Source organism: Oxyura jamaicensis, chromosome 19 (genome assembly GCF_011077185.1).
Source record: "Oxyura jamaicensis isolate SHBP4307 breed ruddy duck chromosome 19, BPBGC_Ojam_1.0, whole genome shotgun sequence".
NCBI lineage: Eukaryota > Metazoa > Chordata > Aves > Anseriformes > Anatidae > Oxyura > Oxyura jamaicensis.
The window spans coordinates 10,395,440-10,423,090 of record NC_048911.1 but is presented as its reverse complement, the minus strand read 5'-3'; the positions used below and the strand labels follow the sequence as shown (position 1 = coordinate 10,423,090).

At 41.0% G+C, this 27,651-nt stretch overlaps 1 protein-coding gene and 1 long non-coding RNA gene across 5 annotated transcripts in view; one reads left to right on the top strand and one right to left on the bottom strand.

Annotated features, from left to right (window-relative positions):
• NF1 (neurofibromin 1) overlaps window positions 1-21,105 on the top strand; it is an 86,295-nt gene extending 65,190 nt beyond the window's left edge. For 2 of the 4 annotated variants that reach the window (XM_035343319.1, XM_035343322.1), the window contains exons 43-59: window positions 530-744; window positions 1,069-1,130; window positions 1,257-1,371; window positions 2,232-2,333; window positions 3,848-3,988; window positions 4,563-4,689; window positions 5,264-5,395; window positions 5,923-6,058; window positions 6,888-7,045; window positions 7,934-8,056; window positions 8,760-8,887; window positions 9,605-9,705; window positions 11,105-11,247; window positions 12,023-12,069; window positions 12,860-13,076; window positions 15,006-15,056; window positions 18,469-21,105. In XM_035343319.1, the coding sequence (XP_035199210.1) occupies window positions 530-744; window positions 1,069-1,130; window positions 1,257-1,371; window positions 2,232-2,333; window positions 3,848-3,988; window positions 4,563-4,689; window positions 5,264-5,395; window positions 5,923-6,058; window positions 6,888-7,045; window positions 7,934-8,056; window positions 8,760-8,887; window positions 9,605-9,705; window positions 11,105-11,247; window positions 12,023-12,069; window positions 12,860-13,076; window positions 15,006-15,056; window positions 18,469-18,611 (2,141 nt within the window). In that variant the 3' untranslated portion in view covers window positions 18,612-21,105. The remainder of the gene's footprint in view (window positions 1-529; window positions 745-1,068; window positions 1,131-1,256; window positions 1,372-2,231; window positions 2,334-3,847; window positions 3,989-4,562; window positions 4,690-5,263; window positions 5,396-5,922; window positions 6,059-6,887; window positions 7,046-7,933; window positions 8,057-8,759; window positions 8,888-9,604; window positions 9,706-11,104; window positions 11,248-12,022; window positions 12,070-12,859; window positions 13,077-15,005; window positions 15,057-18,468) is intronic. The other 2 variants (XM_035343321.1, XM_035343320.1) reach the window with 1 other exon arrangement.
• A 1,687-nt stretch (window positions 21,106-22,792) lies between these two features.
• On the bottom strand, window positions 22,793-27,402 carry LOC118176226. Its single transcript, XR_004755305.1, has 2 exons — window positions 26,641-27,402; window positions 22,793-26,181 (listed from the first exon to the last, which is right to left on the bottom strand). It is a non-coding gene; the product is annotated as an uncharacterized LOC118176226 (long non-coding RNA).
• Window positions 27,403-27,651: the final 249 nt, after the last annotated feature.

Below are 27,651 nucleotides of genomic sequence, written 5' to 3'. Positions count from 1 at the left end.
ATTAAAAAACAAGCTTTGCTAGGATACACAAAGAGAAAATCAAGCCTTCCTGTTTAAACAGTGAATTTGAAGTACACTGAAATTAAATGAAAGTTCAGAATTGTAAAAATATTCAGAGCTAATAGCAGGGCCTTCGTTTTCTTCTGATTTAAATGGGTTAATTGTAGTAACGGAGCCAAAACCATAATTTGATCGCAGTTTGAACTTTACAGTAATGTTGGTCTTTCAAACCGTGAGCTCTCCAGATTTCTGTTTTCCTAATGCATTTGAGGAGAAGCCTCAGAGAACCAGATCTTTAGACAAGTTTCTTTCTACCTGTTTTCAGACTGCATCTTCCTGGTGGCTGTGGCTTTAACAGTCCATGCAACAGGCCACAGTTGTTCTGAGACGCGTAGCAAAGAAAACAGTGTTTGAATGTGCATAGGACGATTATCTACTCGTGTATTTGTGGGAGGGGGAGTCTAAGTGTGATAAAAAATGAAATGAACTTCATTGTTTTAAGTCTAATATGTAAAAATTTATTCAACAGAGGAGACCAAGCAAGTTTTAAGGCTGAGCTTGACTGAGTTTTCTCTGCCCAAGTTTTATTTACTGTTTGGAATCAGCAAAGTGAAATCAGCTGCAGTGATAGCTTTCCGCTCCAGCTATCGAGACAGGTCGTTTTCACCTGGTTCCTATGAGAGGGAGACTTTTGCACTGACTTCCTTGGAAACAGTTACTGAAGCTTTGTTGGAGATCATGGAGGTATGTGGTTCAAAAGAAAAGTAATTATCCATAAAGAAGGGCACTGCTTACCCTTTTCTACAGGCAAGCAGTGTACTGAGATGTACCTCCCATGATACGTTAATGAACTCCTAAGAAACTGAGTAGTTTCTGAGACCTAAAATAACCAAACATTCTGAATTAAAATTGAGCAACCTGGTCTAGTGGAAGGTTACCCTGCCCATGGCAGGTGGGTTGGAATTAGATGATCTTTAAGGTCCCTTCCAACTCAAACCATTCTGTGATTCTCTGAAAATAATACATTTCTTCATGTTACACGTATTCAAACAATATAATTCTTTTTAGGCTTGTATGAGAGATATTCCAACGTGCAAGTGGCTGGACCAGTGGACTGAACTAGCTCAAAAGTATGTTGTAGACCTCAAAACATAACCCCTAACTGCCTGTGTAGTACGCTTAGAATTGTTAACTTTTCATTATACAGCCTCTTTGTTGTATATTTGTTTAATATAGTGTATTCTGTTTCTTCACAGGTTTGCATTCCAATATAATCCATCCCTGCAGCCAAGAGCACTTGTTGTCTTTGGCTGTATAAGTAAGCGTGTCTCTCATGGACAAATAAAACAAATAATCCGAATTCTTAGCAAGGTATATATAGGTCTATATGTCTTCCTTTGTGACTCATAAAAGAACTAAAAATTTTTATTTTCCCATTGAATATAGAATTCATTATAATTTGACAATCAATAATTTCTTCAAATATGTTCTTGTACAAAGAGCTACCTGCTTGGAAATTCAGTCTTTGTAGGCCTGGCTTTCTATTTTAAATTAATTTGGTGGAAGTAAGTTCCATCAGTGCTGCTATTTTTAGAGTAACAGTAGTTTTCAATATTGAGCTTAAAATTTGAGACACTTAAAATTTGATCCAGAAAAGTCAGTATTTAAATAAATGTGAAATTTTCTGATAAGGCATCTGTCTGCATGCACATTATTCACAAGTTCCTTTTTTTAAAGGAAGCTAATAATCTAGTATGTTACAACTGAACACAATGGAAAGCATAACATTCATGTAAGAAAACTTTGAAATGGGCTACCTAGCTTGGTAATGATGCCCATATTTTCTAAATAAGGTTGTGTTCTATAGGAGGTAAACACTCTGCTATCTAATTTTCCCTTAAGTTCTTTATTAGTGTTCTGTGGACATAAAATTTAATTGAATAGCATCTGAACTGAAGAAGAGTTAATTTGTCGTTGTTGCACCCTGTCCTGCACTCTTCTTTTTGTAATACACACTGTGTAATTGTTTACAGCAATAATATCGATATATCAAATATATCACTAGTGTGCATCATAAGTTCTAAAATTCCTTGCAAATTGGAAAAATTAACTCAAGCTTTGTAAATTAATTGAGAGCCACAGTTATTGTTTAAAGCTTTGATCTTTTTTACAAGGCAAAATCTAATTATGGGTTCTACTTTTTTATTATTATTCTTTTTTTCTACAAAAAGGGACTTGAGAGCTGTTTAAAAGGCCCTGATAATTACAATAGCCAAGTTCTAATAGAAGCTACCGTAATAGCACTCACCAAGCTGCAGCCTCTTCTGAATAAGGTAAACGATGGATTTTTAGAATAAACAGAGAATGTGTTTTGTAAATGGAAGTTATAATTGCAAGTATAACTTCAAAAATATAAGGAAGTGTTGTGGTATCTGATGTTCACACCTCATTGCTATGACTGCTATGACTCATGCTTAAAAATAATACGTATGGGAAATGTGTCACAGATGTTTGTGTATGGGACTTCTGCGAGTTTTAAAAAAGCTTTCGATTGTACTGTTCTGCTTCACCAAACTGGGCCATAGCAATACCGACAAAGGCTATACCATAGGCTGCAGTGATTCTCTCCAGAAGATTTTCAGTCTTGGCTTTCAAATGTGTCATTCCTAATGCATGTCTTTCTGGTCATGGCTTCTAATAAATTTTAGTCTTGTCTAACGTGGTATTAATTCAGCCATTGAGTGTTACTGTATGAACTGACAGGCATACCAATAGGTGCGCTGTTAATGAACCACCTTAAAATTTTCTAGTAGAGTGGCATTGTCACACACATCTGAAGGAATGTAGTTCTAGGGCACGGTTCTAGAAGGGGGTTTCTGGGGAGCATGAATGGGTCTGCAGCTTCTCATGTGTTAATATATTAAAAAATGTGCTAAAAAAAATAATCCGACCAGGTGCATTTGAATGCCTGGTTTAATATGCGTGTTTCACTTTCACATAACAAACTTTTTAGAAATCTTTGGCTAATTTTGACTTCAATTTGTTTCACTCTGTACTTGGTAGCTTTGCACAGACAGTCTCTGTGTGCCATCTGGATGGCACTGTGGTATTTAACAAGAGCAAACAGTTCTGATAGGCTACTTGCACTTTTTTCCACCCTGTTAGTGTACCATGAGCTTACCCTTAAAACGCATAACCAGTGAGTGATGAAGGCTTTACCCGCCTTCCACGTCTCCCATGCTTGTGTCACACATTTTCCTGCATGTGGTTTTAGGCAGGGAAGATTACAACAAAAAGTCTCGTGTATCTATTGCTAGTTAGTTCTTTGAAAAATCGGCTGCCTAAGGGACCCAGGATTTGTTGAATGCCAGCTCTTCCTTCCTAATTTTCTGATTTGGAGATTGAATTGCTGGGCCAGTTATATGTGCAGAACTGCAGTTCATTTTCAACCTGCCTTCCAAGTTGATAACAAAAGATGCTGTCTTTCAGTCTGATGTAGGCAATATGCATCTGACGTTTTTGCGAGCAAGGAAAGGGGTATAACAGAGAAGGGATGGCTTCCAGGGGAGGGAGTGGAAGGCTTGAAATTAATTTGCTTTCTGCTATTCACCTGTTCAGTGCATCAGCACTCTGGGCTCATATGAACACCTGGTTTGTGGGAATGGATGTGTTTGAGAACAGAACCTCTGCTACCATGTTAGTAATGCGTGTACAAAAACATGTCAGTCCTATTTGTCTTAATGTTAGTAATGCATATACAAAAGCGTGTCAATCCTATTTGTCTTTCACTTACAGGAACTGACTTGAAAGTGGAATCATGGCCTTTTCCTTTTGCTTCTCCTTCCAGGACTCCCCTATGCACAAGGCCCTCTTCTGGGTAGCTATGGCAGTGCTGCAGCTAGATGAAGTCAACTTGTACTCAGCAGGTACAGCACTACTTGAACAGAATCTGCATACATTGGATAGCCTTCGAGTGTTCAATGATAAGGTAAGCAAGCCCTCTGTTAGTACCCAGCTGTGATTAACCCTTCATTTATGTAAGCAGTTAGACCTGTTAAAAAAATAATTCCTTGTCCTCTTGAACAGTAGTCAAGCAACTAAAACTGAAATTTGCATTGCAAACTTGCACAATATCAGCAGTAAACTAAGAAGCAGAGATGAAGCTTTTATTATTCTGTTCTAAACTGGAACAGAAATGCATAGATACATTCTAATCAAGAGTGCAATTGATATTTTCCTGTAAACTCTTAGAATTACCAAATTTTGTCACTTAAAAAAAAAAAAAAAAGAGGAGTAATCTTCAAAGAAACAAGATACTAGGAAGAAATTCTTTATTGTGAGGGTGGTGAGGCACTAGAACAGTCTGCCCAGAGAAGCTGCAGATGCCCCATCCCTGGAAGTGCTCAAGGCCAGGTTGGGTGGGGCTTTGGGCAACCTGGTCTGGTAGGAGGTGTCCCTGCCCATGGCAGGGGGTTGAAACGGGATGTTCTTTAAGGTCCCTTCTGACCCAAACCATTGTATGATTGTATGCAATACTCTTGTGTCTTATTTTTCTGGGTCAGAGCCCAGAAGAGGTGTTTATGGAGATCAGGAGACCACTTGAATGGCACTGCAAGCAGATGGATCATTTTGTAGGGCTAAATTTCAACTCCAACTTCAACTTCGCACTAGTGGGACACCTCCTGAAAGGTAAATATAGATGTTGCTGTTCATTTTTAACATGAATACTCCTAATTCAGAAATAAATACAAGCCCAAGAATAGAGGGAGAAAAAATGGGTGGTGGATTTTAAGTAACTCAGGTCACAGAACAGATAGCAAATTAAATGTTCTTTGACTAAAGGACTTTGCTGGGTTTCCTTTATGCATATCCTATCAAGGTCTTCAGTGCAAATGACATAAATTCTTTGCTGTCACAGGAGTGTGTGGCTTCACTTGCTGCAGTTCGTTATGTCTTCTTCCAAGAATACTTTCTATGTGTGTCTGTTTTTTGGGCTCGTTGTTTCTTTTAGAAGACTGATTTGTGAGCTAATAGATAATATATGCAGAGACATTTGTAATTATGTGAGGTTTTTATGCGGAGGGACAGAAATAATAGTCCCTAGTGTGCAATTTCTGTTAGCACTGTATTTCCTTACCCTTTATATGAAGCGTCCTGAGGGCACACAGAAAAATATGTATAAATATTTTAAATATATTAATGCTTCATAAATATGCATTCAAAAATTAAATACAATATTTGTATTTTTGACCTCATTTCTTAGGGTACAGGCATCCTTCTCCTACCACTGTAGCAAGAACAGTGAGGATTTTACATACACTACTAGCTCTGGTTAACAAACATAGGAATTGTGACAAGTTTGAGGTGAACACCCAGAGCGTGGCTTACCTAGCAGGTAAAATTAAACAAACAAACATTCTTTTAAACTTGTGCTAACTGAAAGGAATGAACTGTGGGAATTCTTATGTTATTGTGTTGATTAAAGTTGTATCACTATAAAGGAAACTTATAACTGGAGATGGACCAGAGTCTGGGTTAGCCTGGGGTACATCAATCCACAGCTCGTTGTGGACTGAAGGCTTGCCAGCACAGAACCTATTGTGCAACCCTGAAAATACCTGAGTGAGGCTGAAGGTTTCTTGGTTTAAATGGTTGTGTGCTTTAGAGCATTCATATTTCTATTGGTCTAGAAATAGAAATTGTGACTATATGAGGGCAAATGTTTAAGTCGTGTAATTCTAACATGCTGGGGAATATAATTCTTTTTGTATGACCTACTTTTAATCTGCACATTAAGGTGTAATTACATCTCTGTGGTCATCTTTGTACTAAGTAAAAAATCTAAATTGAGGGTCTGTTGCTTACATTCTTTAATGTGTCCCTGCCATGGAAAACTCACGTTAGCTTTCTCTGAATTTTTAGCTTTGCTCACAGTGTCTGAGGAAGTTCGAAGTCGCTGCAGCCTAAAACATAGGAAGTCTCTCTTGTTGACAGACGTTTCAATGGAAAATGTTCCTATGGATACATATCCCATTCATCACAGTGACACTAGCTATAGGTTGGTTGTCTGACTTTTAGATAATAAAAGTTATCCAAGTTTCAACATCTCTTTCCTTTAGTAAAAAAGGTAACCTGTGGTATATAGAAAACCAAATCCCATGTTCGTTAAAGCTAAGTTAATGTTCAGCTACATCCTGCTGGTTCCTGACCAGTATGCTACTTCACTGTGATCAAGAGTCCCAGAGGAATTTGTGTATTGAATTCATATAGATTTAATGTTGAGATCTCTGAAGCTGTTTCAGAGTTTAAATTCTTTGGAAGTTCTTAATCTTTTTGCTAACCCCTTTCTATGATACCTAATTTCACCTCATTTTTCATTCATATTCTATAAGAAAATTCTGTGTATTTTTGAGAGCTTCAGGACACGTACTAAGTTAATCACTTGGTTCCTGTCATCGGAAAACCTTGACATCTTACAGTCTGTCCCTAAATGGCCACCGAGGTAGCTAGGAAGCCACCCTAGAAGTGACATGCAGAGCCAGTTTGTTTCAATACAGAGTGATTTACTCGGTACCTGTCTTTTTAGCATTCAGTATGGAGGAGCTGATTATTAAATGTCTTGTATCTTGCCTTATTAGAGGCTGATTTCCTTGTGTTTTTCTTATTGCTTTATTTTTATCTCTTCAAAATTGTGTTCGTAATAGATGGTTAGTTTTCACGCATTTTTGCTAGCAAAGTAATTACTATTTCGTAATACATATTTCTGGAAGCTTAACCTGTTAGAAAAGATGGCTTTAATAAAGGATACTTTGGCTAGTTGAAAAATTAATGCCTAAACATGCAACAGTTCTAAAGATTTTCTTAATTTAATTTCTCTGCACTTTCAGGACACTAAAGGAAAATCAGCCATGGTCATCACCAAAGGGGTCAGACAGACATCTGGCTGCCAGTTACCCGACAGTGGGACAGATAAGTCCTCGAACACGAAAATCCATGAGTTTGGATATGGGGCAGCCTTCACAAGCAAACACTAAAAAGCTTCTAGGTTATTAAGATACCTAATTTACTAACTTGTCTACAGAATACCCCAGGAAGCGTTACTAGAGGAAAATTATGCTTGTATTTGTTCTGACTTCAAGCAGTTTTTCCCAATCCAGAGGAATGTATGTAGTTTCTACAAAATGCAAATAGAGAACACTACAATTGAAGAGGAGTAATTAAGTTATTTTGATCAGAGAGGGGAGAGGCAAAAAAAAAAAAAAAAAAAGATAAAAAAAGGATATTCCAGATACTAAAGGACTAAAGGTTCACAGTGCTAATTTTCTGCCACCAGCCCAGCCCTCTGTCAATAAAACCAAGAAGCTGAGTACTTTGGCTTAGTTGCTATACTGAATACTCTATTTTACTGTGGGAGAAATAGTCCCAAAACATTTTAGATGTTTTGGAAGCAATCATTTTTTTTTCTTTTGTACTTGGCTTCTCAGTGCATCATGTTTACAAGCAAGTCTTAGTATCAAAGAATTGATACGAGTTCATTCGCGTAACTTCTGGTTACCCTTTTACATTGTGGCATATATGGAAGAAGAGGGGCATTTCTTTCATTACAATCCTGTTACTGCTTCCTTTACAGTAATCACATTTCGGCATGTTTATTCAATGTGATGTGTTGACCAGGAAACCATAGCATGCCCACAGCTTACATACTGGAATAAATTGCATGCTATCCTCATATGTATTGTGAAGCATTTTGGAAACTGTGATGGAGAGCGGCATGGTGTGACCATATTTTCTTTACCACCCCTGGAAATGGTGAAAATGTCCCCAGATTCCTATCAGTATATGGTAGATAGGATAGCTTGGCCAGAAAATTGGAAATACTTAAGTGTATGGATTTAGGTTTAATGTTTTTAATTTCGTGATAAATTGTTTTTAGGTACAAGGAAAAGTTTTGACCATTTGATATCGGACACAAAGGCTCCTAAAAGGCAAGACATGGAATCTGGAATCACAACGCCTCCCAAAATGAGGAGAGTAGCCGAAAATGATTATGAAATGGGTGAGAAACAGGACTAACGCTTTCAGAATAACACTAATTATAAATGCTTTGTATATATATACAAAGGATTCTTTCTAAATTCAGTGTTTATTTGCTTAGGTAAGGTACTACAAGGTAAGGGAGAAATATCTTAATAATGGCTTGTGGAGAATACAGTCTTCCTTATCACCGGCAATTGAGATTGGAATTAGAGTTGCTCAGTTTGCAGACCCAGAATAAGGGGCAGCTATAAAGTACTGTATACAGGAGTGAAATGAAATAAGTAAAATTTGACTTTTTATGACTGACAAAGCCCTAGCTGCGATTTTTTGCAGGTGAAATGTGACATAATGCCTAGAATGCCTCTCTTCATCTTCTCCCACATCTGCTTCCTGTGCCCCCATCCCCAATTGCAATGCAAGACCAGGGTTCTTCTGTTGTATCTGATGTCAGTCTGCCGCCTGACCCTGAATATGTTACTTACCACCCCTGGGCCTGTATTTCACTAAATAGGAAATTGGGGTTATTGTTTGCCATTTGATAATACATCCCATGTGACAGCCTAGCGCCGCTAGTATTACAGCATAATTGTTGCTTTTATACTTTATGAAAATTCTGTTGAACTCTGAAGTTTGCATATAACTGAATTTGTTGTGCAAGAGCTAATTTTATTTTGGTTTGGGTACATTTTTCTTTGGATGAGCTGCTCTTTTTTATCTGGCAGAAACCCAGAGAATATCACCACAGCAACACCCACATCTTCGAAAAGTTTCTGTTTCTGAGTCAAACGTCCTCCTAGATGAAGAAGTTCTGACTGACCCAAAAATTCAAGCACTGCTGCTTACAGTTCTTGTAAGCCTTTTTTATTATTATTATTGTGTTATTTTCTGATGTTCTTTTATCTTCCAAAGAAGCATGTGTGTTCCTTGCAGTGCTTCTAAATTCACGTGGATCAGAATCAGTATGTAATGTGTAAATCTGTACTTTCGTTGATTTTCTTCAGACTTTCTAGGAACCACTTTTATAAATGTATTTGACAAATGCATGAGAGCAAGTAGCCTATTGTTTTGCAGAACACGTCCAACAATTGATCCGTTTTCCTTGTAGATCTGTTTTACAAACTAATTTTATATAGCAAGAAGGTATCAGATTATATTTTTAAAAGTTATGTGAACGTTTTTTGAAATTCCAGCATGATTCAATTTAAAACTTGACTAACTAGTAATGAAGCTACCAGTATGAGAGTGCTCTTGTCAGATGCACCAGTAGAGTTTGTATTCCTGTTGTAATTCACAGTCAGTTGCACAGATTTGTCAAAAACTGGCTATTTTTTTTTTTTTTGCCAAAGTACAAGCTATTACCAGCTGTTCTTATTGTGTCCCATGAAGACATAAAGTCACTCGATTCCATGTCCGAAGAGGACTTAAATTAATGTTCTATAATGCTGCTTTTTCTGCAACCCAGAAGTACTAAAATCTGAAGCTACAACAACAAACAAACAAAAAAGCCTGTAATTACTCAGATTCTCTTATTAGAAGCGTGCTAATTTAATCCTTTACATTATCATAGGCAACATTAGTGAAGTACACTACTGATGAGTTTGACCAGCGGATTCTGTACGAGTATTTAGCAGAAGCCAGCGTTGTCTTCCCAAAGGTCTTTCCTGTTGTGTAAGTACCTGAAACTCTGACTTGGCCTTCCTTTAAAAAGTCTCTGGACCAGACAAGCACGTTTAGGTACTTCTCATTGGTAGGTTACTAGCTGCAGTCTGTCCTTGCCTTGTTGAGACAAATGTCCATCACAATTTGAGAATTATCTTTTTTCTCCCTACACTACATGAATATAATGTTTGTGCAGGCACCCTCAGATAGCAGCGCTGCAGATGGTCCCAAAGCACTCCTCGGCACCGGGTTCTGGGCAGGCTGGCAGAGCGTGGGATAGCGCCGTGCCGCTCTTGCTAGGGAGCCGGGCTGTGCACATCAGGTTCTCCTGAATGCTTTCAGCATCACTGCTGCCATTGGTCTAGTGGCTCCGCATGGCTTTGTCACTTACTTGTTACTGTAGGGAGTCAAGTTATGTTTTAATGTAGTCATATAGTTCTCTATAGAAGTCTACACGTAGTGTCTCTTAGGTACTATTTTTGTACTGATTAGGCTCAGATTTTCTTTTTAATAAGTAACCCAAAAAAACTGATTTAAAGTGTGGTTCAAAGCACTCTTTGAATGTATTTCTTTAGATACAGGTTAAAAGTAGTATTCACTACAGGCAATACATGCAAGGGAAACCCAGCTATCAGAAGGTAAAGTGAGGAGACTTAAAACTGACTGATGCATGGTTTAGAAATAATGGTACCTTTTTCTGGTTTTATAAAGTAATGGTCAGAATATAAACAAGTTCTGTGAGTTACTGAAATCACAGTTGTAAGTAACTGGCATTTTGCGTCAGAAGAAAAAATGCTATTAGGAAGCCCTGCATAGACAGCCCTCTTCCCCATGGTGGGCATTTCTCTGAGCTCATGATGTCTTAAAGGGTCGACACAGAGGCTGCTTGAATTGCCTGTGTCATTACTGCCCAAGTTGTAGGTTTTGTTTTGTTTTGTTTTCTGTTAAATTATGGGGTGAGCTTAACAGGCGATGTTGTTTTGTCCTCTTCTGTGTATGCTTAAACTGATTGTCAAACTTGATGGGCGTGATACAGCGCAGTAACACAGAGTGATCAAAGCTTGAGTCCTGCAAGGGAGCTCAAACGAGACCGTACCCTTGCAAGCATACAACACTGCTTTGAAAGTTCACCTTTGACATGTACACAAATCCAGGGAATATTTTTTTCCTTTGAAAATGATAAACATATTTGCAATCTAAAGCGCTAGGCAAAGAGAATGCTCTGATGAGTCCTATTGTTACTACAAATTTTCAGAAGTGTTATTCCTCCTAACGTCCTCACTGCATTCTACTTTTAAAATCACAGAACTTTTGAAAATCCCACTTTAACAGCTGTTTTTTAAAGTCAGTTGTAAACTGTATTCTTATTTTTGTGGAAAAAAAAATAAGCCACTGTTCTTTTCTTTAGGCATAATTTGTTGGATTCCAAGATCAATACCCTTTTGTCACTGTGCCAGGATCCGAATTTGTTGAATCCAATTCATGGGATTGTTCAGAGTGTTGTCTACCATGAAGAGTCTCCACCCCAATACCAAACTTCTTATCTACAAAGTAAATATTTGGGTTGTGTTTTTTTTGAACTGCTGAGTTTTAAGTTACATTTGCTAATGAAAAAGTTTCTGAATTATTGCAGCCTTAATGAAACAGCAAGCCAGTTTTGCTGTGGGGATTCTCTCCAACTTCCTAAGTCCAAATAATAGTTAAGTGTTTGCATATTACAAATCCAGCTACTGACATGACCGTTAAAACTGTTTTTTGTAGTTGTGCACCAGATATTAAAAGTACAATACTCAGTATTCTGTTTCCACTAACCAATGTATAGAGTGGTGATGAGTGGTGAGCTTTAAGGTAACCTTTTAAGTTACGGGTTGATTTAATGGTTGGTAAATTGCGTAGAGCAACATTTGTTTTTTAACACCTAAGCTCCCCTTTCATGTGACACTTCAGCACTTAAAACCTAAATATTTTTAATGATCCTTAATCAAAGACTCTCCAGGAAGATTCATAAGAAACAGATGACTATTGAGAAAAACTTATGTGTTGATATAATTTGCAAAATGAGACATATTCACATGTTAAAGTTACCTTTTAAAATACCATCAAGAATTTACTGCATGACAGTTCTGAGATTTTGAGGCTCTTTAACTTATGTATCTAATAAAGTAGAATTCCTTCATTTTATTTTATTCAGTTTGGACAAAATTTAGTATTTTCAGTCTCCAAATGAAATATTTCATTTCCAAGGAATCCTCCATGTGTAGTTTCTAGTTGTTTTCTGTCAACTGAGAACTGTGTTTTTGTGGTAACATTCAATTTGTTGTTGTAGGTTTTGGATTTAATGGGTTATGGAGGTTTGCTGGCCCATTTTCTAAGGTAAGAATAGTATGCTGCATCTAAGTTCATCCGTGTTTTACCCTTGTTCTCTTTATAAAGAACACTGATGCTCTAGGAGGGGTGCAGATAAATGATAAATTACAGAATTGATTGAGCAATATGTACCATAAGGCTCACTTCTGTGGCTAAAACAGTTTTCTAGCCTGCAGTGGATATTTTCATAGTTGCAGTGAAGCCAACTTACCGAAGTTGGCTAAAAGCAGTCAGGTGTGTAAATGCACCTTTCCAGCACTCCTAAGTTCACTACATGTACATCATTCAGAAACTCTTTCTTTAGTTTATCATCTCTGTCTTACAGTTTAAGGGATTAAACCAGTAAGAGTGATAATTCCATAAGGATAAATTTTATGTTACAGAAGAAGAGATAAAAGCATTTACCATCTGTACTGCTATCTGTTCCCTCTAGTCGCTGTAACAAGAAGTAGATGAGCAGGACAGGCAGCGTTCTGGATGTTAGGCTATGGGGCATAAGTAATACTTCAATAATTTGTTAGCTTTGGGTAGCTGTGACACTTTGAGTGAAACGGCCCCTCTTTTCTGGCTTTGTAGTTCCCAGCACTACTGAAATCACACCTACAAGTGATCTTTAATAAGTGCATTTAGATTAATATGGAAAAGACCACAAATCAGTTCTTATACTTACTTCAGACGCTTTTTAAAATTTCCAGGCAAAACCAGCGTAGTCTTAGAGTGAGTTCTGGGGCAAAGCTCATATTGACAGGAAAGTAGAAAGAAAGGAATCAATCTTTTTTTTCCCCATCACCCACAGCAAACACAAATCCCAGACTATGCTGAACTCATAGTGAAGTTTCTCGATGCCTTGATTGACACGTATTTGCCTGGAATTGATGAGGAAACCAGTGAAGAATCTCTCCTGACACCCACATCTCCATATCCTCCCGCAGTGCAGAGCCAGCTTAGCATTACTGCTAACCTTAACCTTTCCAATTCTATGACCTCGCTCGCAACTTCCCAGCACTCCCCAGGTCAGTAGCTGTTGTGATACGACATAGGTAAGGGGAATTTATTGAATTTACTGTTTATGTAGCTAAGTGCTCAGTCTTGTTGTCTTTTGGAGTGTTTTTATGCATCAAGCATCGTTGCATTATTGAGTCAAATGAATATTAAACTGTTGACTAAGATAGTACACCAATATTTCAGTTGTTGGACTTTGTCCATCACAAAGTCTGTCTTCCAAGTCGTTATGCATGAAGAAAATAACATTAAGTGCATCAGAACCAATAGCTGCATCTAATTATGGAAGATACGCAGCAGTGAATCCTAGACAATTAATAAACATAAACATATAATCGTGGTGTTTTGCGAGGAGAACAGTATGTGTTTAGGCACTACAAGCTAGCACCTATTAGAAAAAATAATCCAGAGTTGTGCCGTGGATAAGTGTGTCTGGACTGACTCGGTTTCAATCGACTGTGTGGTTTCTGAAAATGGAATGTATGTCAAAGAAATCTACATGAAGATTCCTGCTGAAGTGGTTTTGGATTAGTGGCTGATACATTGAGGAAGTGCTTTACCCTTCTTGGTCATAAAAATTACGCTATCTGATGACTGTTGTCGTTCTGAACACTAAAATCAATCAGCTGTATTTGTTTTTGTTTTTGTTTTTTTCTAACCTTGATGGAAGGCTAGAAACCACTTGTATTAAGGTGTGATAATTATGGAAGTGGGCTTTCTGTTGGTTTTTGTTTGTTTTGAGTCTTGTTTGTTACTTGTTTCTGTCAGCCCTGAAATAAGTCCTGCTTAGGTGTACATAGAAATACAGGAACATTTTAACAAGATTCTTGGCAGATGCAGGAGGCCATACATTTAAATTTATTAAAACTTAAATTTCGGACTGTTTAAATAAAGTATTGCTTTGTATGCATTTTCTGTAGTCTTGTACTAAGAACACAGATCTGCTGTAATTTGCATATAGGCAAAAACTTTCTGATGGTTCCATTTTTATGTAACCACACTGGAGGCATCTTCATAAGGAGTCAGCCTTTAAAGGTGTTTCAAGCTAATGAGAAACCGCCTTAAGTGATTTACTGTTGTATGAAAGTCCTGTGTTGACTGTTTAATTTTCCCATCATCTCTCACTGGTTTCTAGTGTCTGTCTTATTTGCTTGATCATTCTTGCTTCATTCTAGCAATTTCCGTGCAAAGCCTTGGTCAAAACTCAGGGGATCTCCAGCTTTCTGAAACTGTGGGCCGGGTCACAACATGGGGCATTTCATCCTGCTCCTCCATCCCACATTTTATACTGCTCCACCTTAGTCAATAGACAGCTTCACTAGCTTGAACTGTTACGTTAACCAGGGCAACTTTGCATGCTTTGCTTTTTAAGCTGCTTAATTTTATTAGAAATGTAATTGGTCTTCTGGCGCTTTGTACAGCTCCATTGCTGCGTACAAGACTTTGGTGTTCTTGTACACTGACGGCGGTGTTTATTCATTCTCTCCTCACTGTAGAGACAAGAATGAGGGAGTAAGCATATCTGCCAGGATAAAAATCTTTGGTAAAAGAATTATAGAGTATGAAGTAAATGTGGGCTGCAGGATTTCTTAAAACAGCACAGCAACTATGGGACTAAAACGGAATGCAGACCTGCCATCCGCTCACTCTGATTTGAGAACGACTGAACAAGAAAACAAGTCTTTAGCAGTGCTGAGTTACTTTATCACACCTAGTTAAAAAAAAAAAAAAAAAAAAACTGTTACATCCAAGTATTTTTTTGTCATGCTAAGAAATATATTGTATTGCAGATAGCATGAAAAATAATATTTATTGCACCTGGAAACAAGTCGGCAAGATTGTTTGTAAATGTTTTGTCTGTCAGCATCTCCACCCCTCCCCTTCCCCATGTCATGGACATTATTCACTTACGGTTTTTCTTTCATTCTGTGTCTGTGAAGCTTCTCTGCCTTGCTCTAAATCTGCAGTTTTCATGCAGCTTCCTCATCAAGGTACACTCTACTTCCATCATATTTGCACGAGATACTGCTTGATCTGCTTTAGGTTGGGCTTGTGGCATGAGAAGTAGTTTACTAATCCTTTGAACATGGGAATGGCTTCAGTATAAGAGCTAAGCTGCTGAATTTCTTGTGTGATGCTAATAATATTTGATGATATAGCAAAGAAGGTCATTCGTGTCTTTAAGAATAATACAAATTTGGTAATAAAGAAGTGGAATCTTGGTATGCGAAATTGTTCTGCTGCAGATATTCAGGTAAAATGTAGAGCTGCCTCGTATTAGCTGTAATGTTAAGGCTGCCTTCCCCTGAACCTTCAGTTGCACGCCACCAGAAAGCAGGCGTAAGTTCTTTGGACTAAACTGACAGAGGCTCACTAAAATGGATACTCATCAACACCATTTGATTTCTGCTTCTATATGGAGAAATAGATGTATAAAAAGAAAAAAGCTGCAGAAGACTTTTTTTACTTACACCCGTGGGTTGCTTCCTATTCTCATCATAGATTGTGACTTTTGTAAGCTCACACCCACCCAGGGAGTGGAAGGATGACAGCCCGCAGGCAGCTTCTGGCTGGAGTTCTGATGTTCCCTGAGTGTGGAACACTGGAGTGAATTTGCTTTTCTTGCTCATGCCGATGAGAATCAATCTCTTACAGGAATGAGATGTAAACCTGCAGAAGATACCATTTGTAGCAATAGGATTTTGCTGTAACCTTTTTATTTGCTGTCAGACATCCTAGTCTTTGCTGCTGGTTGTACGTGGAGCCTCTCCCATTACGACACCATTCCTGCTATTCACCCCAGTGCTGCACGTGTACCGTAAGTGGTGAGTGGTGTTAAACATGCCTCAGTCATTGTGTTGCAGAAGTAATGTGACAGCTACATGAAGATGTTGCTACACAAATGATTAACTTGAAGTAGAATCATCATAAAAGTAATAATTGATGGGAAGTATGTCTGCACTCAGCCCAAGTCTCAGATCTGTATCTTCAAATGGCAGACTGCCCGAAGACGTTAGAGCAATGGCTCGTAACCCAAGGCTTTCATGTGTTGTCGTATGTCGGCATGAAGCTTACACGGATGGGGTTTGTTCTGGAGTTGTTCCGTGTGATTCTTTTAGCACAGCATAGTAAGAGTTACCTTGTCCTGCAGAGAACTCTGAGGCTTCTAGGAAAGGTATACGCACTTGGGAACAAATCTCGTCTGTGGTTCCATCCTCATCTTGTACTCTGTAAGCCTCCTCCTACCTCTGTCTGGGGAAGCTGCACTTCTGCAGAAGCAGCCGTCGTTAAGATTTCCAGACCCACCTGTTCTCTGTTTCCAGTTAATATCCTTCTTAGAATGCCGCTTCTGTAGTTGTTCTTGTTTAAAGTTAATTCTTGGTTCTTTTTCTTCCCCTCTTGTTTGCCAGGGCTTAAATCATTCTTATAATTGGTGCTTACGCTCAGCTCTTCAAGTGAGTACCTGCATCAGTTTTGTTCCTGATGTATTCAAAATAAACCTTACCCCCTCTGTCCATACCTGCCAGGCAGTCCTTAAAACCTTGATTTGTACTTCACATACTTACACTTGTCTTTCTATTCGTGGGCCAAGGCTCAGTGCTGGGAGGGGGGTCGCTGTCCTTGTATACACAAATCTTTTCTGGTAGCAAGAATCAGCCCCTGCCACTGCAGACTTGAGTTAAATTTAATTTGCTTGTTCTCAAAACTAGCTGAAAAGGGCTGTGTGGCCTGCAAGACCTGCATTTAGGGTTTTCAGTGAGTACGTGTAGTGATACGGATGCCGTGAGGATGGAGCAGGACCCTTCATCTGCTGGCTGGACGTTCTGTCCGTACATACAGCTGGTCATCTGCAGGCCTTGAGCCAGATTGTTCCCAGGCCAAACTAACCAGCCTGATATCCCAGCAAAACCTGGGCTTTTGAGAACTACATCAAAGTGGTGTTGTGTATGATTTTAATTGTAATCATATCTCAACTGGAAGCGAGAAGCAGGTACTAAAAACCATATTCCATCCTTGTGACTGCTGATGTCTTGTTAAGGCAAGGGTCTGCACTGGTAAGAGCCCCGTGGCGGCAGCTCAGCGCGCCCAAGCCAGGCGCGTGCCGAATTGCCCGTCTCTCTCAGGCAGACTTTCCGTGCATTTTACAGCATCTGTCTTCCCTCTGTAGGTGCCTAAAGACTGTGAACTTGTTTCGTTTGTACAAACTCGGTGTAACTTCATGAAGCGTTCAGTACAGATCTCCGGTTATGTTTTTTAAGTCAGTTTGTCAAACAGGACTTTCTTGGTCAGCTGGAAAGCCTTGTTACCAGAGCAGTCTCAAAAAGGGATGATGCAAATGGTCTCCAAGCTCTGGCCCTAGTGTTTCCTTACTCTTAATTCAGGAGGGCTTCTTTTTGGGGTTGTGTGCGGAGTATTTTATTTCACGTACCCATGCACATTCTACCACCGAGCATTTTGGAGCCTGTCCCTTCTGCGAAGGCGGAGCTGTGTCCGCAGCGAGGTGCTGCCCTCGGCTGCAGGGGGTTGTCAGCTGCAGAAACGGAGCGATCTGACCGGGATCTCACCGGCCTCTTGGTTACGGGCGAGCTTCCAAGCGTATTTGCAGTGATTTTTGTTGTCACTATGAACGTCAGTATATATTTATAGTTGCAGTGTATGTGTACAGATAAACCGACCAGCAGTACTGAAATGCAGGTGTCGCACATCTCCGCTCGGTTCACTCTGGATTTGCACGCTGGTTTTGCTGCCCAGGTTGTGCTGTGGCACGCAGCAGATGAGAAGTTAGGACAAGCTACTTTGCAGGTGCTTAGCACCTATTTTCTGGTGCCCGGAACAAACTGCGAATGAGAAAACACGCAGTTCTGTAGTGGTCTTCAGATCAGGCGGTTCTGAAGGTATTTTAACGGTTCTGAAGGTATTTTAACGGTTCTGAAGGTATTTTAACGTCCATCTGAAATGTGTCCCTTTCTCCCCAGGTTGTTCTACATGTCAGGTGTTGTTACAGTGCAATTTGAAACAGCTGGAAACCTTGCAAATATGATACTGCTATGTCTGAAGTGCTTTCCCAGCTAGGGCAGCACCGCTGGTCGCTTGTGTTACGAAGGGCTGTTTCCGCACCGCCACCTGTACGCATGGCAGAACTGGGCCGTGTTTCGAGCACAGCGTCACCGACTGTCACCGTGCCGCCGGGACCTGGCCGTTGCGCGGTCCGGAGGGCGCTGCCTGGCAGGCGCAGGCTCCGCGCACCCTGCAATGCCTTTATTTTGGCGTCAGAGGTGTCACAGTTCTTTGTACCACATAGGTGCCTACGTGCTAACCCGTTTATTTGCAGAAGTATCTGTCCATAGAGCATTAAGCCGCAGGGTGGCAAAGCAAGGCTAACCTCCGTCTGTGTTTCCCCAGGGATCGACAAGGAGAACGTGGAGCTCTCGCCCACCGCCGGCCACACCAACAGCGGGAGGATGCGCCACGGCTCCGCCAGCCAGGTGCAAAAGCAGCGAAGTGCTGGCAGCTTGAAACGTCACAGCATTAAAAAGATTGTGTGAAATTTGGGTTTGTTTTTTTTTGAAACTGACTGACGTACGTGGGCCTCTTGCAGAGGGCCCCCCACCAGTTGTGATGCTGCACTTAATTTTTAAAGTTCCCATCCTGTCAGCCATGTTGCCAGATGATCAACTCCTGAAACATTGCCTGAATTTTAATGCCTTTTCCTTTTCTTCTGTTTTTGATTTAAGCCAGTGTTTCAGAACCGCTTATAGATCCTGACGGACTTTGTAGCCGAAGAAAGCGTGGAGTTCTTTAACGCTGCAGTACAGTATCTCGTCCAAATATGAAAGCCATTTTCCATAGACGGTTCTACCTTGCTTCTGTGATATGCCTTGTTTGTTTCTTCTCTGAAGGAAAGTGTTAATACTTAATCCTGTTTGCACACTTGTCAAGGTAGTGGCTTTATGAGCCGGGGAAGTTACTATAATTCTGGTTTTAATTCAAACCCGTAGGATTTTTAGCTGTGGACTTTTTTTTACCATGCTTAAAAGAAACTTACAATAGCCGCAGTACAATGAGCTTAACCAGAAGTGGTTGATTAGATTAAATTTCTAGTAATTAGCAATAAATTTAAAGAGGACAAGGAGGCCGCATGAGTCTCTTCATTCCCCAGACCATAGCTTCACATACTTGGACTGTATATGGACCAGACTGGACAAACTGGCTTTTTTCCAAAGCAATTTTTTTGCTGTACTTTAACTGCACTAAAGAAGGTTGGATAGTGGAAAGAAAATCATCACGAACTGACTATTATGGTGTCATTGTAGCAATGTTGAAAATTGATTGCTTCTTTCTTCCATTTAGCCTATACTTTAGTTTTGCCCTTCCCACCAATATGCACCTTCGAGAAATTCCTGGCAGAAAAACCATTGGGGCGTGGAGGGGAAAAGTTTATGAATTAACTTCCAGCTCTGGGAGGTTTTTTGGCAAAGCTGCTTTTGCGCTGCCCAAGCAGTGACATAAAAACAGTAATGTTTGCTTAAGGTACATGAACTTAAAAAATAACTGACACTTTGTCAAATCCAGGTTACGTTTGAATGTTTGCAGTGCAATTTCTGGTATCAGTACAGACGTTTGCAGTCAAACCTGTCTTGCAGAACTTTCAAGGGGGTTCAGTTTGCAAGGGTTCGTACTTGGGGGTTACACAAAACTGAAATTGCTATCACTGTGAAAGCCACAGTATCGCTTGTCAGCCACAGCCGTGTATTAGCAATGGATGGCTGTGCTAATATGCTGCTATGTTGAGTGACATGTAAAGATGTGGCACTGGGTGCTACAGATGCTACCTGCACGGACTGAAAGCGTGCGGCGTGTTGGATCTCAGCGGTGAACAGAAATTCCGACAAAAAGGCCTGTCATCCAGGTGCTCACCTTAGGGCTAAGTCTATCTACTGCTAACAGCAGCTGTACTTCCTAGTTTGAGATCCCTGATGTATGTTAGAAATTAACAATTTATAAGTGGCTTTAAAGGAGAAAAAAAAATCCAGTATATAAAAAAAGGAAATCCTCTAGTGCAATTTTATTAGTGGCTTTCAGTAAATCAAACTCCACAGCTAAATTGTTAGAGAATGGTACAATTAAGTGTTCAGATTTTATTGATATAGCACGTAATCCACATGTATCCACACAGTAACAATGTAACATTTATGTAAATAAAAATGCCTTTATTGTATTGATTCATAAAATAACAACTTAATTTTTTTAATTTGTTTACAGTCCTGGAAGAACTATGAACACAAACTTAATATGCAAATAGTTTGCCAAAACAAGAGGAAAAAGTAGAATTAGCGATCTTGAAATAGATACCTTGGAAAATATTATGACTTGTGCAATTAACCAAACCTTTTTTTCTTGATTGTGTAGAAGCTGCAGTAGAAACATGATTCCTGAACCGATACAGATCTATGAAAGGGATTACGAGGCTAGAAGTGAATTTAGGAATAGAGCAGTGACTCGTGCTATGTTTTTAAGCTGCTATGCATTGGTAATTTGGGGAGTCACTGATTTTAAAACCTTTCTCATCTCATCCATCAAATTGCTAATAGCTGCCTTCGGTGTCACTGTCACTTTGCTCTTGGTTGTACCGAACCAAGCTAATTCCAGCCCTTTTCCGCTTTAATGAAGACAATGAATTGTAGAAGCCTGAAGACTTGTTCTTGCCATAGGTGGGAGGAAAAAAGAATTTCTTGTAATTGGCTGGTAGGAAAAGATAATTTTCAGTTTTCTCCTATGAGCAAATTTTCTTAAAAAAGAACTAATTCCAGATGAACTAGCAAATCAGTTTCCTTAGGACTGAGTGCATTGCAACTCTTCCAATATTTTGCATTGTTTATATAAAAAGGAGTCATTAAATTAGAATTAATGCAGTCTTAGAAATACAAGTAATGCAAAATCAAAATGGACAATGATTTAAATTACCTTTTGTGTGAGAACTAGAACTAGTGCAAGCTCTCAGTCCTGGCTGAAAAGAAATAATAAATATATATATATAAAGCAAGTCACTACAACTTAAATTGTTCTATATCCTGGAAGGTGGGGGAGTCATTTAATTTTTTCACTGCATAGTTCAGTGACAGGACCTGAACTTTTTAGAGCAGGGGTGTCAAACGTGTTAGGTAAGGAGAGATGAATTTTAGTATAATTATTGTCATGGAATCATAGAGTGGTTGGGGTTGGAAGGGACCTTAAAAGCACATCCAGTTCCAACCCCCTGCCTTGGGCAGGGACACCTCCCACCAGACCAGGTTGCTCAAAGCCCCATCCTGCCTGCCCTTGACCACTTCCAGAGCTGGCGCATCTACAGCTTCTCTGGGCAACCTGTTCAGTGCCTCACCACCCTTCAGAGTGAAAAATTTATTCCTTATATCTAATCTAAACCTCCCCTCTTTTAGTTTAAAGCCATCCCCCCTTGTCCTACCACTACACTCGCCGACAGAGTCCCTCCCCAGTTTTCCTGTAGGCCCCCTTGAAGTACTGGAAGGCTGCTGTAAGGTCTCCCAGAGCCTTCTCCGGGCTGAACACCCCCAGCTCTCTCAGCCTGTCTTCATAGGAGAGGTGCTCCAACCCTCTGATCATCTCCGTGTCCCTTGTTTGGACTCGCTCCAAGAGGTCCATGTCTGTCTTATTTTGGGGGCCCCAGAGCTGAACGCAGTGACCACCTCTCTCGGTGGCCACAATCTATGGCCAAGTCAGGGCCGTGTGTGCCCTGATACACAGCAAAGTAATCTCCCAGTACCAGTATTCAGGAAGTTTGTGCTTAGATCAAGGGGGAAAACATGGCCTTTCTTTAATAATTAAACTTTGGTTAGTAACTGGTTGTTCAGTGCCTTATCATTCATCACTTAGAAAGCCTGCTCCCTGTAGTAGCCATTGCCGTTACCGTGCCTTTTTGGTTTCTTTTTCACAGCCTTCTTTATTTGTTCCCTTTTCCTGTTCCGAATGTTCCGCACCTTGCTCTGTTTCCTTCCCGTGAGCACCACTCTCCGTTCCCAATCCAGCCTGCTTCAGTTCGCTCCCCATCCTGTCACTCCATTTACCCTAGCGATCAGCAGTTGCTGCTGATGATGCTTCAGGCTTGAAACCTGATCTAAGAAGTGGGAGACTGGGTTCAGCCCTTCCAGTCACTGTTTCAGGCAGCCTGCAGCCTGCAGGGCACTTGCCACTGCACGGGTTACCTTAGTCACGGTTTGAAGATTACCTCTGCAGCCATGGGGTCTGTGTACTTTAAAATGAAAACTTAATTTCAGAAAAATCTGATTTTAACATGTGGACCATATACCTACATAACGGGGACTGTATGTTTGACACCCCTGTTTTAGAACATGCTATCCATTACGCACTAACTACAGTACAGTACTGTAAAGATGATTAACATTTTGTGTTTGTATTTTCCCTGACTTAAAAATAATTCAGTAGTATTTGAATAGTGCATAACCTACCTGTTAATTATGCCGATGTTTCTGCTTTAATGTGCATGAGGTTTCCAAGAACAGGAAACATTTCAAATAAGTATTGTGGACTGAGCACCTGGGAGCATTCCAGTGCTCTATTCCTAACTGGGTTGTAGGTTTTAGGGCTTTTTGTTTTGTTCTAAGGTTAATTTTTCCAAATGTAATGAAGCACGTCTTACTGTTATGCAACAAACTTACCACAAAAAGTCACTTTTAGTGTTGGTCCCACAATTTTTTTTAATGCAGTATATTCACCTGTAAATAGTTTTTTGTGTAAAATTTGACAGAAAAGTATATTTACTACACTGTAAATACATGTGACAATATATTGTATTATTTTGCTTTTTTTGTAAAGCAGTTAGTTGCTGTATATGTATAACATACAAATTTGATTATTCTAGTGTTAGTAACTGTTAATTACTACTTCTCCTTCCTGCTGTTGCGTTACATCATTTAAAAACCCATGCTGTGTACTATAAACCTACACTGTGTATGATATCTTACTATTTCCATTTGGGCCTCAACTTTGAAAACGTTTCCTTGATTCACAATCCTGTTCCTAGCGCAAGCAATTGTGCATCAGCAGGCAAGAGCCACGCTGATTCAAACACAGTTGGTAACTGTAGGCAAAAATGGTAGAAACCTGGTTTCAGATAATTGTTGTTCACCCCACTTCCCCCTCATGTATGTACGTTCCCTTTTTTGAAGTAAAATGTAAATTCAACCTGCTTCACGTTGTTCGAAGGTCATTCACTTGTGGTATGGGGCGAGGTTGGTATATTCTGAAATCCTTTTCCTGTTTCTTGGAACAGTGATAGTTGGATGGGTTTGAAATTGAGAGTTGAAAGGCCACGCTCTGGGGAAAACTAGAATCAAGGTGAAATCCATTGTCTTGGATTTCTCTTTCCAGACAAATGTGCTTCTGTCTGTGTGATCTTGCATGGCTCTAAATAACAGCAAAACTGATTGCCAGTACATAACTGAGGACAGAATTTGGACAGAATAAAGCCCGTTGTCATGAATTTCATGTCACTTCAATATCATCATCATAATTGAAATAATCAGAATATTTCTTTTTTAAATGTAAAATTAATATTTTAATAAAACAGCTGCTTGGTCTTTAAAGAACATTTCAGTATAATTTGTCTATTTGGGCTTTCTCTAGCTTAGAAGCCTGAAGTTTCAACTGTCAGGCAACTTTTATGACAATCACGTCTATTTTTCCTTTTAGGAGAGTACATTACTTTCCTATTAAAATGTGTAAGTAAGTACTTACATTCTGGCTTTCTGAATCATAAAAGGATGTAAAAACACGAAGTGTGACTGCATTGACTTCTAAGACATCTTATTGTTCCTGCATAATAAATACATTATTAAGCCTGCTCAGTTGAAAGGACAGCCAGCCGTGCAGGCGTGTATGGCTCCAGCTGCCTCGTTCCTGCTGCCAGCAGGGACTGCAGGAATAGATGAGCAGCAGGCTCTGAGCTTCTGTCTTAGAGGAGCTCTTGGATTCTCATTTGCTGCCTAACCAGTGTCAGGAACCCTCTCTTCACACACACAACAAAGTAGACTTTTCCTGCTCTCTACATGAACCCCGGCAGCAGTGCAGACACTGAGAAACACAAGCTTTGTCTCCCCTAGGTGTGTCGATTGGCCACGCGAAAACAACCAGGTGACACAGATCGGCACAAACGTTACGTTGAGTCGGGTACCGCTGAACAGTAACTGCCAGGATTAGCCCCACCTCAGGCTGCTTCACAGCTGAGAGCAGCTGGTTTAAGAAAAGGCATCGGACGAAAAGGGCAGTTACTATCTTGGCTGTCAAAGTAAGCTGCTGTGAGGGTTGGGGAGAGAGGATGTCGTTCTTTGCTGCAGTCGGCTGACCCCAGAATGGCTTGGAGCCATCTGTTACCATGACCAAACACTCTTATGGGTTAAAAGCTATTCAGAAAAATGCACACGTGCATGAGATATCGGTGAAATCTGGTCCTTTACATCCTCCCATAGGGCTGAATTCTACTGCGTCGGTCACTTGCATGATTGTCAAATGCTTTTTATTTTTCTTTCCTCCCCTTAGGCCCATCTGGATTACAAAGATGGGCAGAAAACACGTGAACCTAAATAGATTTAACGTGCCCAGGCACACGGTGTCACAGAACTGAAAACTAAAGCCAGTCTTGTTACGGACAGTGCTGCTGACCATTCCCTTTCAAAGCAACCGTGTTCTCTTCTCACCAGTAACACTCGTGATTTGTATGTGTGAATCCTGTGTGTCTTGGAACATTCGTTGCTTTGGGTGACTGCTGGTACGCTTAACGAGTTCTCAAATGAAAGTAAATCCCAGGGTTGTGTGGGTGGCGAGCGCAGAATAATGTCTCCTGTGATGTGACTTGTTAAAGCAAGTACAAGCTTGCTGTTCAAAGCAGTAATGGAAAAAAAAGTCTGGCAACTACATCTTCAGGCTTAGTCAAATGATAAAATATAAATACTGACAAGTAACTCTCTGTTCAAGCAACTCCCACTGATCCATTAGATTGTATTTTTTTTTCTCATAGCACACTGTCCTTCAGAAAAATTATGTCTACTCTGCTGCTGCTACCCCTGGTTAGCATATTGAGAGAACAAGCTCTGCACGGGAGATCTGGGTGCTCCAGAGAACAGCTTTCTTGAGCCAAACACGAACTGGTCGCGCTGACCATGGTCTTTGAAGCCACAGGTAAATGATGTGGCTGGGTCCTGCACAGGCGGATCAGAGACAGGCCTGACTGGGACTGAGTTTTCCAAGCTCTAGCTTATTGCCTCAGCCTCCTGAGGCGACTTATGTTCAAAGTACAGATACAAGGTCCCAGGTCAGTGGGGCACTGATGGCCTCTGCCTTACCTGTCCTGGGTTCCATTCCCTTTGCCTTAATTTGCCTTCTCTCAAGTGCCTTCACTTGCTGGCTGTGCCCTCCCTGCCTGCACTATCAGCCAGGGTTCCCTCCCCTTCTTGGTTTTTCTCTTTCCTCTTACTGCCTGCCTCTCCTAGAGCTCGCAGCAAGCCATTCTCAGGAGGCCTGCGGTGCATTTCGTGCAGTGCCAGGCAAGTGAAAGGGGAGGCCTTCAGCTCCTCACAGTGACAGCACGTGCAAAGAGGGTGCAGGGAAGAGTTCTGCGCAGTCTGCAAGACCCTCCCACCCGTCTACACACAGGCATGACTGAACATGGGCCAGGCACAGGGCACAAAGTGGCTGTGAGCCAAAGAGGCTGGTTCAGAGCAATGCAAAACATACAAAGGCATAAAGGCCCCACAGTGCAAACAGACGTGAGGCCACTGAGGGGGTAGGGGCAGGACAGCAAAACAAGGGGAGGAACTTTTGTATTTGCCCAAAACACTTGGCATCTAGGTCTCTGTGAAACAGGGATCAAACACAAAAGCCTTGTCGGTGCTGCTGAATCCTGCTGTACTATGGATTACTTACATGAAGAGCTGCTCATGGAAAGAGAAGAGGCCATCACCGGTTCTGCTTATTCTGCCCTTCGGAAAGCTGCACTGCATCTTGTTCGCCAGGTCTGAATCTCCTCTGGTCTCCCTCCAGCCAGGTCCATCCTTGTTTTTAACTGCTGGTCTCACACAGTTCCTGGAAGAAGGAAAAATTACTTTCTGAAAGGCATACCCTTCATCAACAGCAGCGCAAAGACAGCCGCGCTGCTCCAGGCCAGTCCCGCGCAGAGGCCGGCACGGCTCGCAGAGGCGACGCAGCCTCGCCCACGGCAGCCCTCCTGCTGCTGCTCAGAGCCGAGGGGTCCTCGTGGCCGTGCGAGGACACTGCAGCGCCTGGAACAGCGCACCCAGCGCTGCTGACAGAACGCAAGTGTGCGGGCTCGGACAGATGAAACCAGGCTGAGAGCAAGGAACCTGCTCCAGCACTCTGAGGATTCATCAAATCCCCTACAAAGAATTTTAGCAAGTACACTTCTGTTGGCCTTACTTTTCCAGTTCTGTTTGAGATGTTAATGGGTAGACCTGTAATTTACAACAAAGGCACAGGTAAAGAAGGCAAGAATAAATTGGCCTTGAGGGTGCTGACATAACTTACCTGTTCCTTTCTCATTTTCAGTACTCCTTTTATTTCGTATGATGCCAATCTTTCTTGCCAGGAACATTTGCTTGCTTTTTAAATCATCATGAAAGTTGAACTGGCAGCCTAGAGAGCTGTTTCCACTCATGAAAAATTCAGACACGGACTGTTTCTGTGAGACCGGGACTTGCCAGACGTGGAAGCAGTTACTCGTTCTTTTAGCAGTGTTTGCTCTACTTGACTTATTGTTGTAACATTATTACTCCATGGAGCATATTTTTGGTTTCCCTATAGTAAATGTGGTGGATGTAAGAGCTCAGCTATGTACTGCACAGATACCCTTGTTGTCCCAAAAGCTTAAAATGTTTCTAGTCACCACGTCTGACGCTTGGTGACCTTCGATAAATCTCTAACAGCTCCTGGTCGGGCACCATAAACGCCTGAATTGCCCAACCGTAACACCTACGGGTGACCGCCAGTTAACGGCTTTCTTCTCACACGATCTTCAGATTAAAGACAGTAACAGGGCAAAGTCTCAGCACGGTGGCATGTTTTTCATCACGTGCGGCACCTTTTATGGCCTGTACCAGGTATTTAGTGTTCATTTCCAACTGCTCTAAACAAGAAGATTTAGCCAAACCAGGAACTTTTCACAGAACGCTTACACAAAGCAGTAATTTGGGGTAGCCAGTCCTGCTCAGACACTCCTCTGTGATTTTTGTGAGTTACCCATTTGCAGTCTCTCACGTACTGCTTGCTGCATACGCGTGTAAATCAACAACCGAGCCGTTTAACTCCAACCACCCTGGTTAGTTAGGCCAATGCAATTCCCCTGCTGTCCCGTCGAGGTGTTTGCCGCAGCTTTCCCGCACACAGCACCCTGCATGCTCACAGCCAGGCGAGCCCCAGGCCGCCGGCAGAGCCCAGCCTCACCTCACAGCTCCCTCAGGCGCCGGCCGGGGCTCGGAGCGCGCATGCGCACGGCTGGGGGTGGCGGGCGGTCCGCGGCGCTCTCGCGAGAGGGGCGGG